General features: G+C 38.1%; 1 protein-coding gene across 4 annotated transcripts in view; it reads left to right on the top strand.

Moving 5' to 3' along the window:
- Positions 1 to 14,955, top strand: part of eys (eyes shut homolog) — a 157,291-nt gene that overhangs the window by 69,758 nt on the left and 72,578 nt on the right. For all 4 annotated transcript variants that reach the window (XM_046400985.1, XM_046400986.1, XM_046400984.1 and 1 more), the window contains 6 exons: positions 2,640 to 2,736; positions 3,256 to 3,363; positions 4,706 to 4,851; positions 10,913 to 11,084; positions 11,443 to 11,521; positions 11,973 to 12,172. In XM_046400985.1, coding sequence (XP_046256941.1) covers positions 2,640 to 2,736; positions 3,256 to 3,363; positions 4,706 to 4,851; positions 10,913 to 11,084; positions 11,443 to 11,521; positions 11,973 to 12,172 — 802 coding nt within the window. The remainder of the gene's footprint in view (positions 1 to 2,639; positions 2,737 to 3,255; positions 3,364 to 4,705; positions 4,852 to 10,912; positions 11,085 to 11,442; positions 11,522 to 11,972; positions 12,173 to 14,955) is intronic.

The following is a 14,955-nucleotide window of genomic DNA, read 5'->3' as shown; positions in this document are numbered from 1 at the left end:
CTTGGTGTTAAAAAATACACCCATTTTCCCATTGAATAGTGGGCAAAGTTTTAAATGCAATCATTACACCATGGTCCAGTTTGGATGAATCTTGGAGGGATGGTACATTTGTGTGCTGTTTTGTGTCAAAACGCAGCTGAACAGGCAGAAAACTTGGGATGATGATGATAATGATGCAGTTTGATTTCATTGTGAAAATCATACATACATTAAGCGTTCAGTGAAGTCTGGGATTTGATGTATGGTAACATAGATGAGACCACAAAGGCCATAATCTATATAACACAAGGTGCACATCATTTTAAATGAGGCTCCTCTGAGAAGTTGTCACATCAGACCGACCACAGCTTTGATAAGAAAACTATAGTCAGAAATGCAGCGGTCGCAACCGAATTCAATTAAAATAAGCATATCACTTATATTTCATTTGAAATGTCCATCAAAGTTAGTTCACTATCCACGGTGGATTACCCACAATTTCTTCACCTTGGAGACATTACTGGCAGGAGCAGTGATCACATACTGCAGCCCCAGCCAGATGATGGAATGACTATATGAGGACGCGCCTTGGGTATCCCTCTCTGTGCTCGGTCAAAGAAAAGCCTACAGTCACTGCTAGTGGCAGAAGATGCATTACATTGTGGTGACATTCGAAATAGTCCCAGAGGTGTTCCACCATCACTTTGACTGACAGACCAGCTTTGGAAACCTGTGCTGTCCCATAATTCACCAGATGCTCTGTGCTCTCTGTGGTCTCATGGATTCCCACTCATTCTTAACATCCCAAGATGCACAGAGCTGTCACTGTTGCTGTCTTACTTCTTTTTTTTATTGCATCACTATGGTTGTATAGAGTTTATTTTAAACATATTTTGTATGCTATAGTTTATTCAGCTAATAAATAATGCACAGTGAGAATTGCTTATAGAGCTCCACTTGGCTGTCCAGCTGTTTTTAATTCAAAAACCTGATAATCAAGGATGCTGAGCTACAGAAAACCTTAGATAATGGCTTGCAGTTGCTGCATCTATCTGCACTGAGAAATTTTTAGCCAATCACTTCCTGCCATCTATGGTTCACAATAAATTTCGAAACAACTGAAATTAGATAAAGTTGTTATTGTCGTTACAGGTTACTACATAGTGTTTAACCTTAAAGACTTAATATGCAACGTGTAAGCTCATTCAAATGTATGTGTGGCAGTGGATTTAGAGACTCTGCTCTCTGCCTGTATTTTCTTATTTTCTTAGTATATGCTGTGTTTGGGATATTTCTTGCTGTCAGACTTTGGACTGGGGATGTGTAGCCCTGCTGATAACAGTGCTCAGTGTGTGAAGTCAGGGTAGCATAAAAGTAACAGGTCACGTTGCCATCTATATTTCTCTTCTCTGCTCTCGGCCTGTTGTGGATGTATAACGAGCTGCAGGTCTGTGAGTCTGTTTGACCAGGGTTAGGGCACACACACACACACACACACACACACACGCAAACTGCAGGATGAAGCTGTGAAGGTGTAGACATTTTTGTTTTTTAGAATGCAAGTGTGTACATACATTTATACTTACATGAGCCAGAATCCTTTATAGTTCAAATATATATTAAACTGAACTTGATACAGTGGGAATGAATGTTATGAGATAAGAAAATACTGTAACTATAACAATAATAACAGTCATTATAAGTCGGTTTTATTAACACTTTGTTATGTGTTTGTATCAACTTGAATTGTGTGTGACAGATGTGGCTCTGCAGGGACAAGACAGTCGCAGTCTTTGGAAGTCTGACCTCAGAGTTTTGTTGTAGAATTGTGGAGGAAATGTAATCTGCAAAATCTGTGTATTATTGCACTTACCGCATTAAATGCTGCTTCAGAAACTGTTCGGAATGGTGAATATTACATTTAATATAATATGATAACTTAATGAATGTAATTTAATCACAATAATTAAGAACACAATTATATACAGTATTGTCCAGTAGCGATTCAAATTCACTTCTAAGACTTGATTTTTTTTGTCAAATTTTATTCTATATTACCATTATTTGAGTTTATTTTTTTAAATGTATTCACTAATTTTTATTTCATAAAGCTAAGTCATTTAGTTTGACTTGATCAGCAGAAAACCCAGACCCTGGACCAGATCGAGACCGAGCACCAGAGGAATACCTCCGACAGGCAGAACATTACAAGCTCCCAGGCTGCCTTCAGAAGTACAACAAAACATCCATGCTGATCTGCTTAGCCATCCTGCCCCTCAACCCCCTAATGAAAAAGGGCAAAAGAGCTCTTGGGCTTAGCCTCTCCCTTTTACCCTAACTTAACAAGATGTCCCCCTACTTGCTTGCTTTCTCTCACACACACACATAGACACATAAGCACAGTCTCACACACAGACTCACACCTCCCAAACCCCAAACCACTAACCCTCAGACCAATCTGTCTGTGGCACTAAAGTATTATTAGACTTACACACTCTCTAAGGAGAAACAGAGTGCTGAGAGCTGGAAGATGAGATATGCTACAGGGGCTACTAGTTCCATTAAAATGGCATTCACTGGGGCCTTTGTTATCATCGGACCTGACGTTTTCAGGATGTAGTGGGGCTTGCTGATCCATGACCATCTCATCTATCTTTCAGGATTTGAAGGAAGTTGGTGTGAAATTGACACCAATGAGTGTAGTTCAAATCCATGCCAAAATCAGGGCGACTGTGTGGACCTGGTCAACAGTTACAGGTAAAGAACATTAGCCAAAACCAGCATTTCATTTCTTAGGAGGCAAGAAAATGTCAGGCTTTGTAGTGATGAACTCTAAACATTTGTAAATCAGTGTCTGTGCCAGTACCCATCATTCATGTACAGGTTTCAGGCCGTTACATTAATTTTCATTGTAGAAAATAATTTTCATTACTCCAAGCTAATAGCCTGAGTCTCACATCATGCACTTTTTTTATATTTTAATGGATTTAGCAATGTACAATTTCATGTTAAAATGGGGTCAAATTGTTAAATGTCTCCCAAAAATCTGCCTTAATTGCTCTAGTCATGCCAGCTTTGATTTTAGTTGAAGTCAAAATTCAGCCTTACATGTTCTGTCCTACATGTGCAGTCACATTAAATACAATGTTTAATTAATATCATTAAACTTCTAATGATTTTTTTTTCTGATCTGTGCATATGCCAGTAGGAAACAGATAAATCTTCTTTTTTTCCATGTGAGACAAAATATCAGTATTAATGATTTTTCTTTTCCAGCTGTGAATGTAAGATGGGATTTTCTGGCCTTCACTGTGAGGAAGACATCAATGAATGTGCCTCAAACCCTTGCCGCAACACTGGTGTTTGTCAAGACTTTGTAAACAAGTGAGTATGAATATAAGCACCTTAGCTTTTATTCATTGTGTGCTTTTATAAAATTTCACATATCATTAAAGGCCAGGCAGAATTAATTTCCTGAGTTTGATTTGAAAGCCGAATGAACAAAACCATTCACTGAAGAAAACAACACAAGGTTGTGGTGCTGCTCTTCAAAGTGTTCCGGTTTATATAACAAGCCTGTCTTTATCCTTGACACACATAAGCTGCTATTCTAAAGACAGAGAGCGAATTCAGCAGGAACACATCATGTATCTAGATTGGGCTTCACTCCACTGGTGCTTCTCTCTGCTGTGCTTAATGGGAGCCCCGGGGCTTCCAGGCTTAGTCGGACAGATGGGTAGAGAAGTCCCAGGGCCAATTTGAGTCCTAAATGGTTTGTCTCCAGTTTGTCTCCCGTCATGATTTTGTTCCCATGTGACCTGGCCCTGCTCAGAGCGCTCTCCCTGATTGCACAGTCCAGGGAGTTCACATCAGGTGTGCTTTAACCTCGCTGCCCACCGCAAACACTGCACACGCCGGTATCTCCAGCTCCCTGACCCAACAAGCCAAATAAGTCCTTCTTTACTGCGGAGATGAATCGGGCTCCTCAGTGTTATCACTGAGCCCACGCTGTCTTATATTTATCGACTCTTTTTCTTAAAACACTATGAACAGAAAGAATAGCAAGCGCCAAATGTGGTAATTGTTACAGCAATGATGTCTCCGACCTGTCCAATCTGTAAGGTTTGCAATGAGGCAGCACTGCTGTCTCACATGACAGTAAATACTGATTAGCATATTACTGATAACTGATATGCTGTAACTGGTTTACTGATGAAAAATTATGTTAAACTGATCAAAAGATGTAGTTGAGATTTTAGCCCAGAGGAGCCTAATGACGTGTTTTCTTATTATCTCGCTCGCTACCATCTCCTCTGAGGTGTGTGGTCAGGGGATATTAGATCTAACCGATGGCTGCAGAGAGGGATTTGAATTGAGTAAACGGCATTATTGGACGAGTTAAGCTTTTCCCCTTTGTAATAAGTGTTCAAACATGGTTCAAATGAAGTTACACTCAGGGAGGCTTCATTGCTGTCATATCATTAATTTTTGCGTGAAAAGCTGTCTGTCAGTTTGAGAATGAAAAACGGGTCTTAATTTGCATTTTGTCTTGGTGGGACCGGAACACACAAACACACACACTCTGTCTTTTTTGTAAGGAATTGTGATTTACCGAAAAAGCTGCAGTAAGAGATAAACATAAGAGTGTGTCATCATTACTGTGTCTTAACTGGTCTTTCTTTCCTAATGACGATAATAATGATGAGTGTTATCACATCCTTCTTAGGTTCCGCTGCATTTGCCCTCCTGGTTATTTTGGAACGCTGTGTGACCTGGATGTGAATGAGTGTGAAGTTTCACCTTGCCTACACGAGGGCATCTGTATCAACATGCCGGGGGGCTTCAAGTGTGTCTGTCGCCCTGGATACTCAGGTAGCTCTTTTGCCCTCAGGTGACATGACGATCAATAGGAGAGACTAAAAAGCTCACCGTTGACCCCTACAGCCGCACGCTGCTGAGGCAACTCTGACACAGAGCTGGTTTAGTGTAAAAGTGTTCATCACAATGCTTGATTTTAATTAGCCCGCCTGCCTCTAGAAGATACAGTGCCTGGTTTTCAGCAAAGCTAACAAGAGATAAATTCATGTCACCTGTTATATCTGATGGAAACGTCTGAGTGTCTGTTAGTTGCCTTTATTTCATTTCATCAGGTTCTTTATTCTTAGAATGCTATTGTTGTTTTACCTCAGTCCATTTGTCTTATTTTCCACTCAGACAGATATCAAGCTATTTTAGCGCCTGTGTGTGTGCGTATGTGTGTGTGCACTATCTAAAGCCGATTCCCGTCAGGTACTGGGAAGATTAATTTCATTTGTCTTCCACACTGTATCATCAATTTATCCTTCCCCAGTTGAGAAAGGGGGGGGAGGAGGAGTGGGGGTGGGGGTCTCTGAGGTATTGCTTCTCTGGAGAGCCAAACCTGACACGCATGGCCCAATTCCCACAGAAGCAGCTTTTATTATTAGGCCTACGCACAGCATAGTACAAGTCATTACTTTTTCTGTTGCTCTAAGCTCATCTGAGGAAACAGAGTTCCCCAAGAGAGCAAGCGGCCAGAATACAGTTTGGATTGGCTCAACTCAACTAGAACTCATACAAAATATTTGCTCTAGTAACGCGAATAACAACATCGCAACTTTTCACAAAACACACAAACAGGCTCACGGCCACACTGTGGCTGCGTGTAATGTCTTTTTATTCTAGTCTAATAGTGAATATGCCATCCTAGGGTAATTTATCGCATTGTGCTTTCTGAAGTTCTGTAACTAGTTGTGTCACTTGATGGGATTGTCATTTTATTTGCATCAGCCACTAGAGAAGTCGATGGGTATTTTTTCTTTTTTTTTTTTTTTTTCATATCCAACATGTCATCATTGATTTTGAGTAGAACAGCTGAAGCTGCTTGCTCATACATCGGTCTAATGCTGTATCTACTCATTTTCCTGAAAGTGATTAAGCTATAATGAATTGAAATTGAATTTTGTTTTTGGTTGGTTGTTGGTCAGTAATTCAGTCAGTGAGTGCACTTATATTTTCCTTCTCTTTTAGTAAATCTTCTGGTTCTTATAACAGCTATTAACTTTCTTTCTAAGTGATGCAATTTTTTAACATGCCATGTTCAAGCATTTAGTAGTAATTGAAACAAGATGCCAGAGAATTGTTTTATTCACATTTTTATTCACATTTTATCTTCTGTCATTATTTTTTATCTTTCTAAAAATCAGTATGACCCCCCTCCTTAGGAGGGGAAGACATTAAGAATAAACTGGTGCTTCATGTTAGGTAACAATATGAATCACTCATTCAATAACAGACTTGAGTTAATCATGTGAAATTATGCTTTTTATACACAGTGTCAAACTGACAAACAAGGGTGCTGGCAGCTGTTTTTTATTTAAGATGTTTTGCCTAAAAGGCTCTGCAATCCCAATAATATATTATCCGATTGTACACAGGGCTTGTGTTCTGTTCTGAGGTCAGAAGTCTTTACGGGGACATGATTAATGGGTAATCGTGTTTTTATAAATCACAGTTTAAGCACACTATTCGTCACCTTCTCTTTTCTCTTCTTCACCCATCATTAAGGAGCATGTTCCCTTGAGTGATAGTACAGTACAATCAGCACATTGTTGCAGTTTCCTCAGTCAGCACATTGTTGGATGATGATGTTCTGGCCCCCGCAATGTTTGTTTGGCTTCAGTAAACTCAGTCTTTTGTTGGGTGAACTTGATGAATAATATTTGTTCTCTGCAGAGATCTGTTGTTTTGGAGAAGTTGTGCTCATTTAAAGTGAGTACAATAACATGTTCTGCGTGTGCAAACATTTCAGTTGAATTTACTAATTGTATCAGCTGAAGAAGCAAGGCAGTTCTTGTTTTAGTACATTACTTGCATATGTGTTTTTGGGCTTAGTACTTAAAATATGAGAATTATTTTCTCTGAAAGCAAAGTGTCAGTCTCAGCAGTCAGTGTACTTCCTAAGGACTTATTACAATGAAACCTCAGTTCTTTTGATTTCAGGTTATATGTCCTCTTCTTACTAATCAGTCCAGTGCTCCACCTACTTTGTAGTCTAGCTATAATTACTAATATTTTTTTTATGTGAGTGTCAGAATGTTTTAAGTTTTTCACATCCTTGTCATCAAGTCTGTAGAATTAAATATTCAGTGTGTAATTCCAGGTGTCAATAGCTCAGTCCTTCTGATGTTTTAGATGACCCAGAACCTCAAGTATTTTATGACTTCTAACCTAAACAAAAACATCAAAACCCATAATGGGAGCATCAGTCTATGGATAATATGACAAAGAAAGGAAAGTGCCGTAGAAATGCGTGGACAAAATGAGTAAGAGATTTTCCTTGCTTCATTTTTCAGTTATTTCTTCATTTCCCTCGTCGACACGCTTTTGTATTACATTAACCATAGTTCATTTTCTGTTCAGGAATTGTTTTCAACCTTTGCAGTCATAAAATTTTAGATGAGTGAAAGACGTTATCAGTTTGGCACAGGAAAGGAGTAACAAGAGAACATGAAAGATTTTTTTTTGCACAATGAAAATAGTTTACTTGTTCTTTTTCACTGTCAATTGGCGAGACAGTAAGTGAATTCTTGCTCCTGTAGTCAGCCTGTTTGTTTTTAGCACACAGATGAAAAGTGAACCAAATGCTTGCCAAAAATCAGTCCTAATTTTTTTTTATCTCTTGATCCTTGGGAGTCTCAAATATATTTTAGGGGTCGTTGATAATCTTTTTACCACTTAACTCAAAAACATCACAAAAATGTCTAATTGTAGAATTAGCCCTAACCCATTCATCAATTTTTAATTCTTCAGCAAAGCGAGTCACTTCTGTGGATCTCAGAAGCATTACATGCTATAATTTAGACCACTACAAACAGTCATCAGTGTGTTTTCCTAACTTGTGTTCTGATTTGTTGGCAGGAGGGAGACTAATTTTGACAGTTTCTGTTATTTGGTGTTTCCTTCACAGCTTGAACTCTCCCCTCCCCCTCATTTCTTCTGTGATCTTGCTGCTATTTTTGTGAGGTGTGCATAAATAATGAATAACATCAACTCTCTGAATAAAGCTGACTTACTTTGTGAATCTTCAGACTTGTCTTAAATGCGGCTGACGGACAGTGAACACATAAGTTGTTTTGAGCATTTTGAGTCAGCACATTTGGCGCAGTGCAGTTCATGTGGAGGATTTTGCCTTCATAGATGTGGTACTGTGTAGTCACAGCTGTAAGGATATACAGCGCTTGGATTATGTGACACACTTTTCCATTAGTTCGATGTTGCACTTCACTGAGTCCTCTCAGGGACTTTAAAGGGGCCAGCTATTGTTGCAGTATGTGTCACTCTTTTAGTGCACTACAGGGTCATCTATATCATGTAATTATTATTTGACACACTTCTTTTTCAAACACTTTTTAACTAATTAAATTCATTTTATTATGTAAGATGTTTTTAAAGAATCAATTCACCCACAATGCAAAAAAAAATCTGTTTCACACATAGCCATTTTTCAGTACATTCTAATGAACAATATTTTAAGTCAATATAGAAAATTTCTTACTGAATTTAGACTCAAGATCTAACTATGAATTATTGTCCAGATTAGGGCAACAGCTAACAGTCATTTTCACTATCCATTAATCTGTTGATTGAGTGATGATTGATTAGTTGTTTGGGTTAATGAATTTCCCAAGAGCTCACGCTGATGTCTTCAGGTTGTTGATTTCATTTGACCGACAGACTAAGACCCTAAAAAATGATGTTTGGTATTTTTGCTTAGTAAAATAAACAGTTATTGGGGATTCTTTTTCTCTGTTTATCGAATAAATGATGAATCAAATAGCACTTTCAGCTCTAGTTTGGATTTTACTGAGCCAACATTTTAATTCCTGTTTACTTTCCGAAGGCAGAATAAAACTTCAGTTGGGGGGTAATACAACTCTGATCCCAAAAACATTTGGACCCTGTGTAATACATAATTAAAACAGAATGTAACATTTTGCTAATCCTTTTTATATATATCCAATTTAGATAGTACGAATGCAATATATTCAATTTACTCGTCAACTTTGTTGATTTTTGTAAGTACCTGTTCAGTCTGAAATTCTTTCCAGCAACTCCTTTCAAACAAATTGGGACAGTGGTGTGAAAGGGGGATCTCTAAAGACTGTATAAAGAATATTACTACCTTGTCAAACCTCTGTCAGTAATGTTGGAAATGATTGCATTCTGTTTTTATTTATGTTTTACACGGCATCTCAAATGCTTGTCTTTAAAAGATCTCTATATATTTATATGCTGCATTAAACAACAATAGATTCTGTTCCTAGTCATTAGTCGTATCAACAGTCACATAACCCCTATTCATCCTCTTAAAGTCAAATAACTGTTTGAACAAGTTCAAATGTAGAAAGCTAAGGGTTAGAACTTGTTTGAAACTTCCAGGAGGGGATAATATTTCTGTTTCATGCTTTGATTCAGTTGCTATTTAGTGGAAGTAGGATACTGATAATTAAAGTTAACGACAGCAAGAAACTAAAGCATGTTCTTCTATGTAATAATTAATGAAGTGTCAAACTAAATCATGAGGCACAAGTTAAAGCTACTTAGTGAAGCCTTTTCATTAAAAACATTCAAGGTATGTTGTCAGTAACAGATAAATAATATGTGAGCAAGAGGTAATTTGAGGTGAAAAAAACTTGTGCTACAGAACCCAAAAATCCTTTTATGTAATGCCAGTTAACTATAAACAGCACGCTCATGTTTACCATCCCTGTCAGTCTGTGATCACTTTATATCAAAGGTTACTAAAGAGACCAGAGAGGAAAAACATGTCATGCTGGTGAGGCAGCTTCTTATGGACAGTATGCTCACTGCTGTTAGGAACAGAACTTGTCTCTTAATGGACCATGCAAGTTGTTTTGCAGCAGTGTATGATTTGGCTGACAATAATGTAAAGAATGCTGGACAGATTTATAGTTATGAGCTTAAGATATTTGAAGGTTTCGATTAATTGCACTTCATCTTGATTGAGGGATGTGCAGACCTGATGCCAGGATTTGTGTTTGCCAGGTTAGCTGTCCTTGTTCAGCTTCCAAATCATCAGAATTCCTCATAAATACTGTGACTACTGTAGAGTTTTCTCTGTTTTTGAGTTCAAAATAGCCATGACGAAGGTCAAGGTTATGATACAGTCTCATAAAAGGTAATTAAAAAAACAGTACCCCAGTAAGCAGTATGACCTGGATGTGAAATACATCTTTGAGATCTATAGAAAATAATGAATTGTTGCAGTTTTCCATAAAATCATTATATGTTTTGACAAAGGCTATAATCCTACGGGTACCAGTGGATGATAAAACATTTTTTTAAGACCAACAAATCCCATGAAAAGACATAAACTGACTATGGATTTATGGATAAATAGCCCTCAGGATAAATCTGCCATAAACCTCCACCTAAAACTATTAATATTAAATACAGCATATTTCTTCATTGCAGTAAACAAACAAAGCCAGCGTAGTTTATTCCTCTCACTTTGTCAAACTAACAATACAGTGTAAAAATGGGATCGTGTCCCAGGGCATGTGCAGTGATGTCTCCGGAGATCCAAAATGCAGTCACACAAAGAGTTTTTGCAGAGTTCTGAAAACTCAGCCTTTAAATGTCTAGGTTGTTTGTTTACTACAAAAAAAAACTTGCATGGAAGTTTTCAGGTTAGAAATTAAAATTGAATCCAAACTTGAAACAAGAATTGATTCTGCTTCTCCAACTGCAGAGTCAGTTGTCCATATTCCTATACATCCCTTTCCAATGTGTTTTATCTGTGCTTTTGTAAGCACTTTAAAAAAAAAAGACTTTCTCTTATTGAGATGTAATGTAGGTAATGTCTTACTAAAATATTTTTTTCTTTTTCTAGGGCCGCGATGTGATGTTAACGTTGACGAGTGTGTTTCAAACCCGTGCCAAAATAGTGGGAGATGCATTGACGCGTCTAATCGATACCACTGCTTGTGTCCTATTGGCTTCACCGGGCTTCACTGTGAAACCAACACTGATGAATGCATGTCAGCGCCTTGTCTTCATGGGAGGTCTGATTTTTCTTTGTCATTCAAAAATAGAAACTCTACAAATTATGCAGAATTGGCATGGAATTATTTTTAATTACCCTCCTTGCCAGCACAGTGAGTGGAGACATATGTCACATTTGGAAGGAGCTAATGTGACGCACTTATAGGTTGTCTCAGTAGTCTCTAAATTATAGTCATTAATTCCATTGAAGGGGAAATACTCATTCGTTCAAAACACTATCTCTCTCTCTCTCCCTCCAGAGATTCTACATGAACTATAGAGTGAAGACCTGCATATACAAATGCTTTTTAGCTGATTTCATAAAGCAGTGTGATTTTAATGAATCAGTTCTTAGAGCATCTGTTTTGGCCTTTTCAGCTGTAAGGATGGAATACATTCATACTCGTGTCTTTGTGAATCGGGATGGACCGGCAGCACATGTGAAACAAACATTGACGTGAGTTGAGTTTGCTAGATGTTAAGGAGAACAAATGTAATCTTTGTGTGGCCTTTGGTATCACTGACTCTATTGATTTTTCTGCAAGATAAGTCAATTGAACCACCAGAATCATGTAAGCATTGTACAAATACCTGATTAAAAGAAATTGGTAATGCCTAATTGATTTAAGCTTCAGCTTGTGCTGGACTCTGGAGATAAAACATTGAGTTGATTACAGGGTTTCTGTGAGCATTTAGTTCAGTGGATAATCTGATCATCTGCTTTGAACAGCTAACTGTTCATCCTGAAACAAAAATTGTTTTTTTTCCTTTCTTTTTAAATAAAACATTATGTATTTTAGATGACAAATCATTTGATTTATGATTGAGTCTGTCAAAATATTTTGTGTTACTGTATTTGGCATACATTGCCTCACTCCGGTACACGTCTGCTGTCTTCTCATTCACAGGACTGTGCTTCCAGGCCCTGTTTGAATGGAGGCTCGTGTGTGGATCTCGTTGATAAATTTGCATGCTTCTGTCAGGATGGCTACACGGGGAAAACTTGCGAGAATGATATAGATGTCTGCCAAGAAGCTGCTTTTAATGTCTCACTATGTTTCAATGGAGCTACCTGCCTTGACGGTGAAGGATCAAACTTTACATGCAGGTGAGGTGGTTCACTGTTTATTTATTTATTTATTTATTTTTATGGAATAATCACCGAAACATTTTCCCCTGGATGGAGTCATTTCAATAGGGGTTGACTGGAACAACATGTCATGCTGAACTGTGTCTTATTGTCTTAGTTTCCATTTAAACTGTCTAAACTAAAACCAAACATAACCACAGTTTTGATTTGCTAAACCTCTCCCTTGAACTGTGAATGTCCAATCGCAGCATTGCGACCATAACAAAGCAAGACAGGCCAGTCAAGCCTTGGATTTCTCCACATGCCAGGGTAATGTACATGTACGCTGGTTACTAGTGCATCCACCTCACAGTCGATCCTGCATGCTATAAGAGTTTAGGACACATTGTCACTCTGTCCTTCTCTTTATTGAATTTAAGGTCTTATGGTCTCACTGCCAAACATTTCTGATTATACTGTGAACAATGATCCTATATGAGCTATGCAATCAAACCAGGTTTTGTTCGAACCAAAAGAGACATTTTCCCCTCATCATGTTAAAAGTAAACCAACTCTAGACTACAGTCTGCTATTCCTTCACGTCCATGTTATGTAAACGGACAGTCAGCTGATGAAGCTGGCTTTTTGCCTGGGCCGTGTAACAGGAAACGGGCAGAGATAGCATTTTAAATCAATCCATCGATCTAATGTTCACTTTAGCTTTATTAGGAATCCAGCCACAGCTGCCAGGGACAGGTGGTAGTTCAGTGGCAAAATCAAGAAAGGATCTATTGTGTCAAAAATACCTTTAATTCAGAATTTGCATCCCTCCCTTAATCTATTCCAGGAATTTTTCCTTGTCTTTTACTAGACATGCATCTTCTCTCACTAGAGTGATGCCGCCGTATGTGCATAGACAGCAGCAGCCCTCTAGGTTGGTCGCAAGTGAATCATTACGTTTTAATTGCTGACAAGCTCTCCCTTGAGTGATGAAGTGTACCTGAATACAAGGTGTATGTAGTAAAAGTGTACAGATTTGACACCGCAGCTCCCTTGATGCCTCACAGTTAATTACATTGTCTAACTTTGTGCTGATGTGTTGCTGCTCAGTGACATGATTTAATGTATCCTAGACTACCACAACCCCAAACAGGTTGGTACACTTTACAGTACTGACACATTGGGCTGCCTACTGCCTCAGCACAGTATTTTTTTATGATGTTTATCTCATTGTAGGCTAATTTGTGTATGAATTGCAGGGAGGCACTATAGTGTATCTTGTTCTTTTGCAGGTAAATGTGTGCAAGGACAAACCAAGTGAGTCCGCAGATTTTATTTCTAGCATTGCCCTTTATTGTACTGCTGATCTGATGATTGTGCATTCTGTGCTCTGTTGCTGAAATTGGACATCAAATAGTGCAATATTAACTAGTAGTTTTTGCTACTGTGAGTTTAAAATCATATTCAAACATTTTTAAGCAACAAACAACAAAACAACATTTTAATCATATTGTTTCCACATCCATATGTTTTAACTTAATGTGAAGTGTTTGGTCATGCTAGTACACTGAAATCAGTCATGCAGCAGCTTCTTGACCATCTACAAAAGTTGAAATACAGTGTTCTTTTATCTGCATGTTATGTGGTAAGTGGCACACATTTAGTTCTGCATTTGTTTCCAGCAAATGGCATCAAAAGCATTCCACTCTCTCTCTATTATGGTGGACAGAATCAGAATCAGAATTCCTTTATTTATCCCCAAGGGGAAATTCTTTTTTGTACAGACATTGCACTCGCAAAAATGAAGGATATAAAATAGGATAAAAAACTAAAATAAGGATAAATCTAAAATATAGTTATTAATATGCGTCTGTACTGACAGCTGAAAGGTTATGCTTTTTCCCTTGTTCAGATGCTATAGTGTTGCATGATTAAAGCAAGTGTACCTCATAGATCCTGGTTTACAACAGAAGAAAGATTCGACTAAGGAATTTATCCCTTTGAATATAGTAAGACTGTGTTATCATTTGAAACATAAAAAATGTCAGGTTCTTGGTAATTTTGAAAATCAGCTTTATTTTTTTCTTTTGCTCTGCTCCTGCCTCTTTCAAATATTTCCAAAGATGTTCAGTGGGTTTGAGGTCTGGTGACTGTGAATTGGAAATCCATGCCAGCCGGCAGACCTTGGTCTACCTTGGCTTCAGATAGCTTTGATGCATGATTGGGCTCATTGTCCAGTTGTAAAACGACTGCTCTTCTAAGAAACTTCAAGCCACTGAGAATGACTTCTGCAGAAACAAGTGGTACTTCACATTTGCTCAAGGTGCAGCTTATCCTGTGCAAATCATCGACTCCACATCAGAAAGTTTTTACCACAGTATTTCGCTTTGTTTACCTGTGGATTTTATGCACTGTTGAATTAATCCATTCTGTTTTATCTTCCCCTCTAATAGGGTCTCTGATTTTAAGTGTGCGATCTCTAAACATGAGGTTTTTTGGGTAGTATTTGGTACGCAGGATCAGGTTTTGTTGAAGACAAGCATTAGCAGTAATGACAGGAACACATAAAGGACATATTGATTCTGTCCAACCCTGGACAAAGCAGCCAAGGCTCTTAGCTTGAGAGTGTTGCACTGGCAACACTCACACCTCATTCAGGTAGTATAAAAATGTTCTGTGCCAAAAAAAAACTCCAGAGTACTTTGTCATGTGTGTATCACTGTTGATTTGTTGCTAGAATATATTATTAGTATTAGGCTGACAATGTGCAAGTTACCCATGGATTGGTATTCATCATCTGGATGTACCGACTTGAGTTGTTC

Source organism: Scatophagus argus, chromosome 10 (assembly GCF_020382885.2).
Source record: "Scatophagus argus isolate fScaArg1 chromosome 10, fScaArg1.pri, whole genome shotgun sequence".
Lineage (NCBI taxonomy): Eukaryota > Metazoa > Chordata > Actinopteri > Scatophagidae > Scatophagus > Scatophagus argus.
Note: the sequence above shows the minus strand (reverse complement) of the source record. Positions and strands in the feature narration are given on the sequence as shown.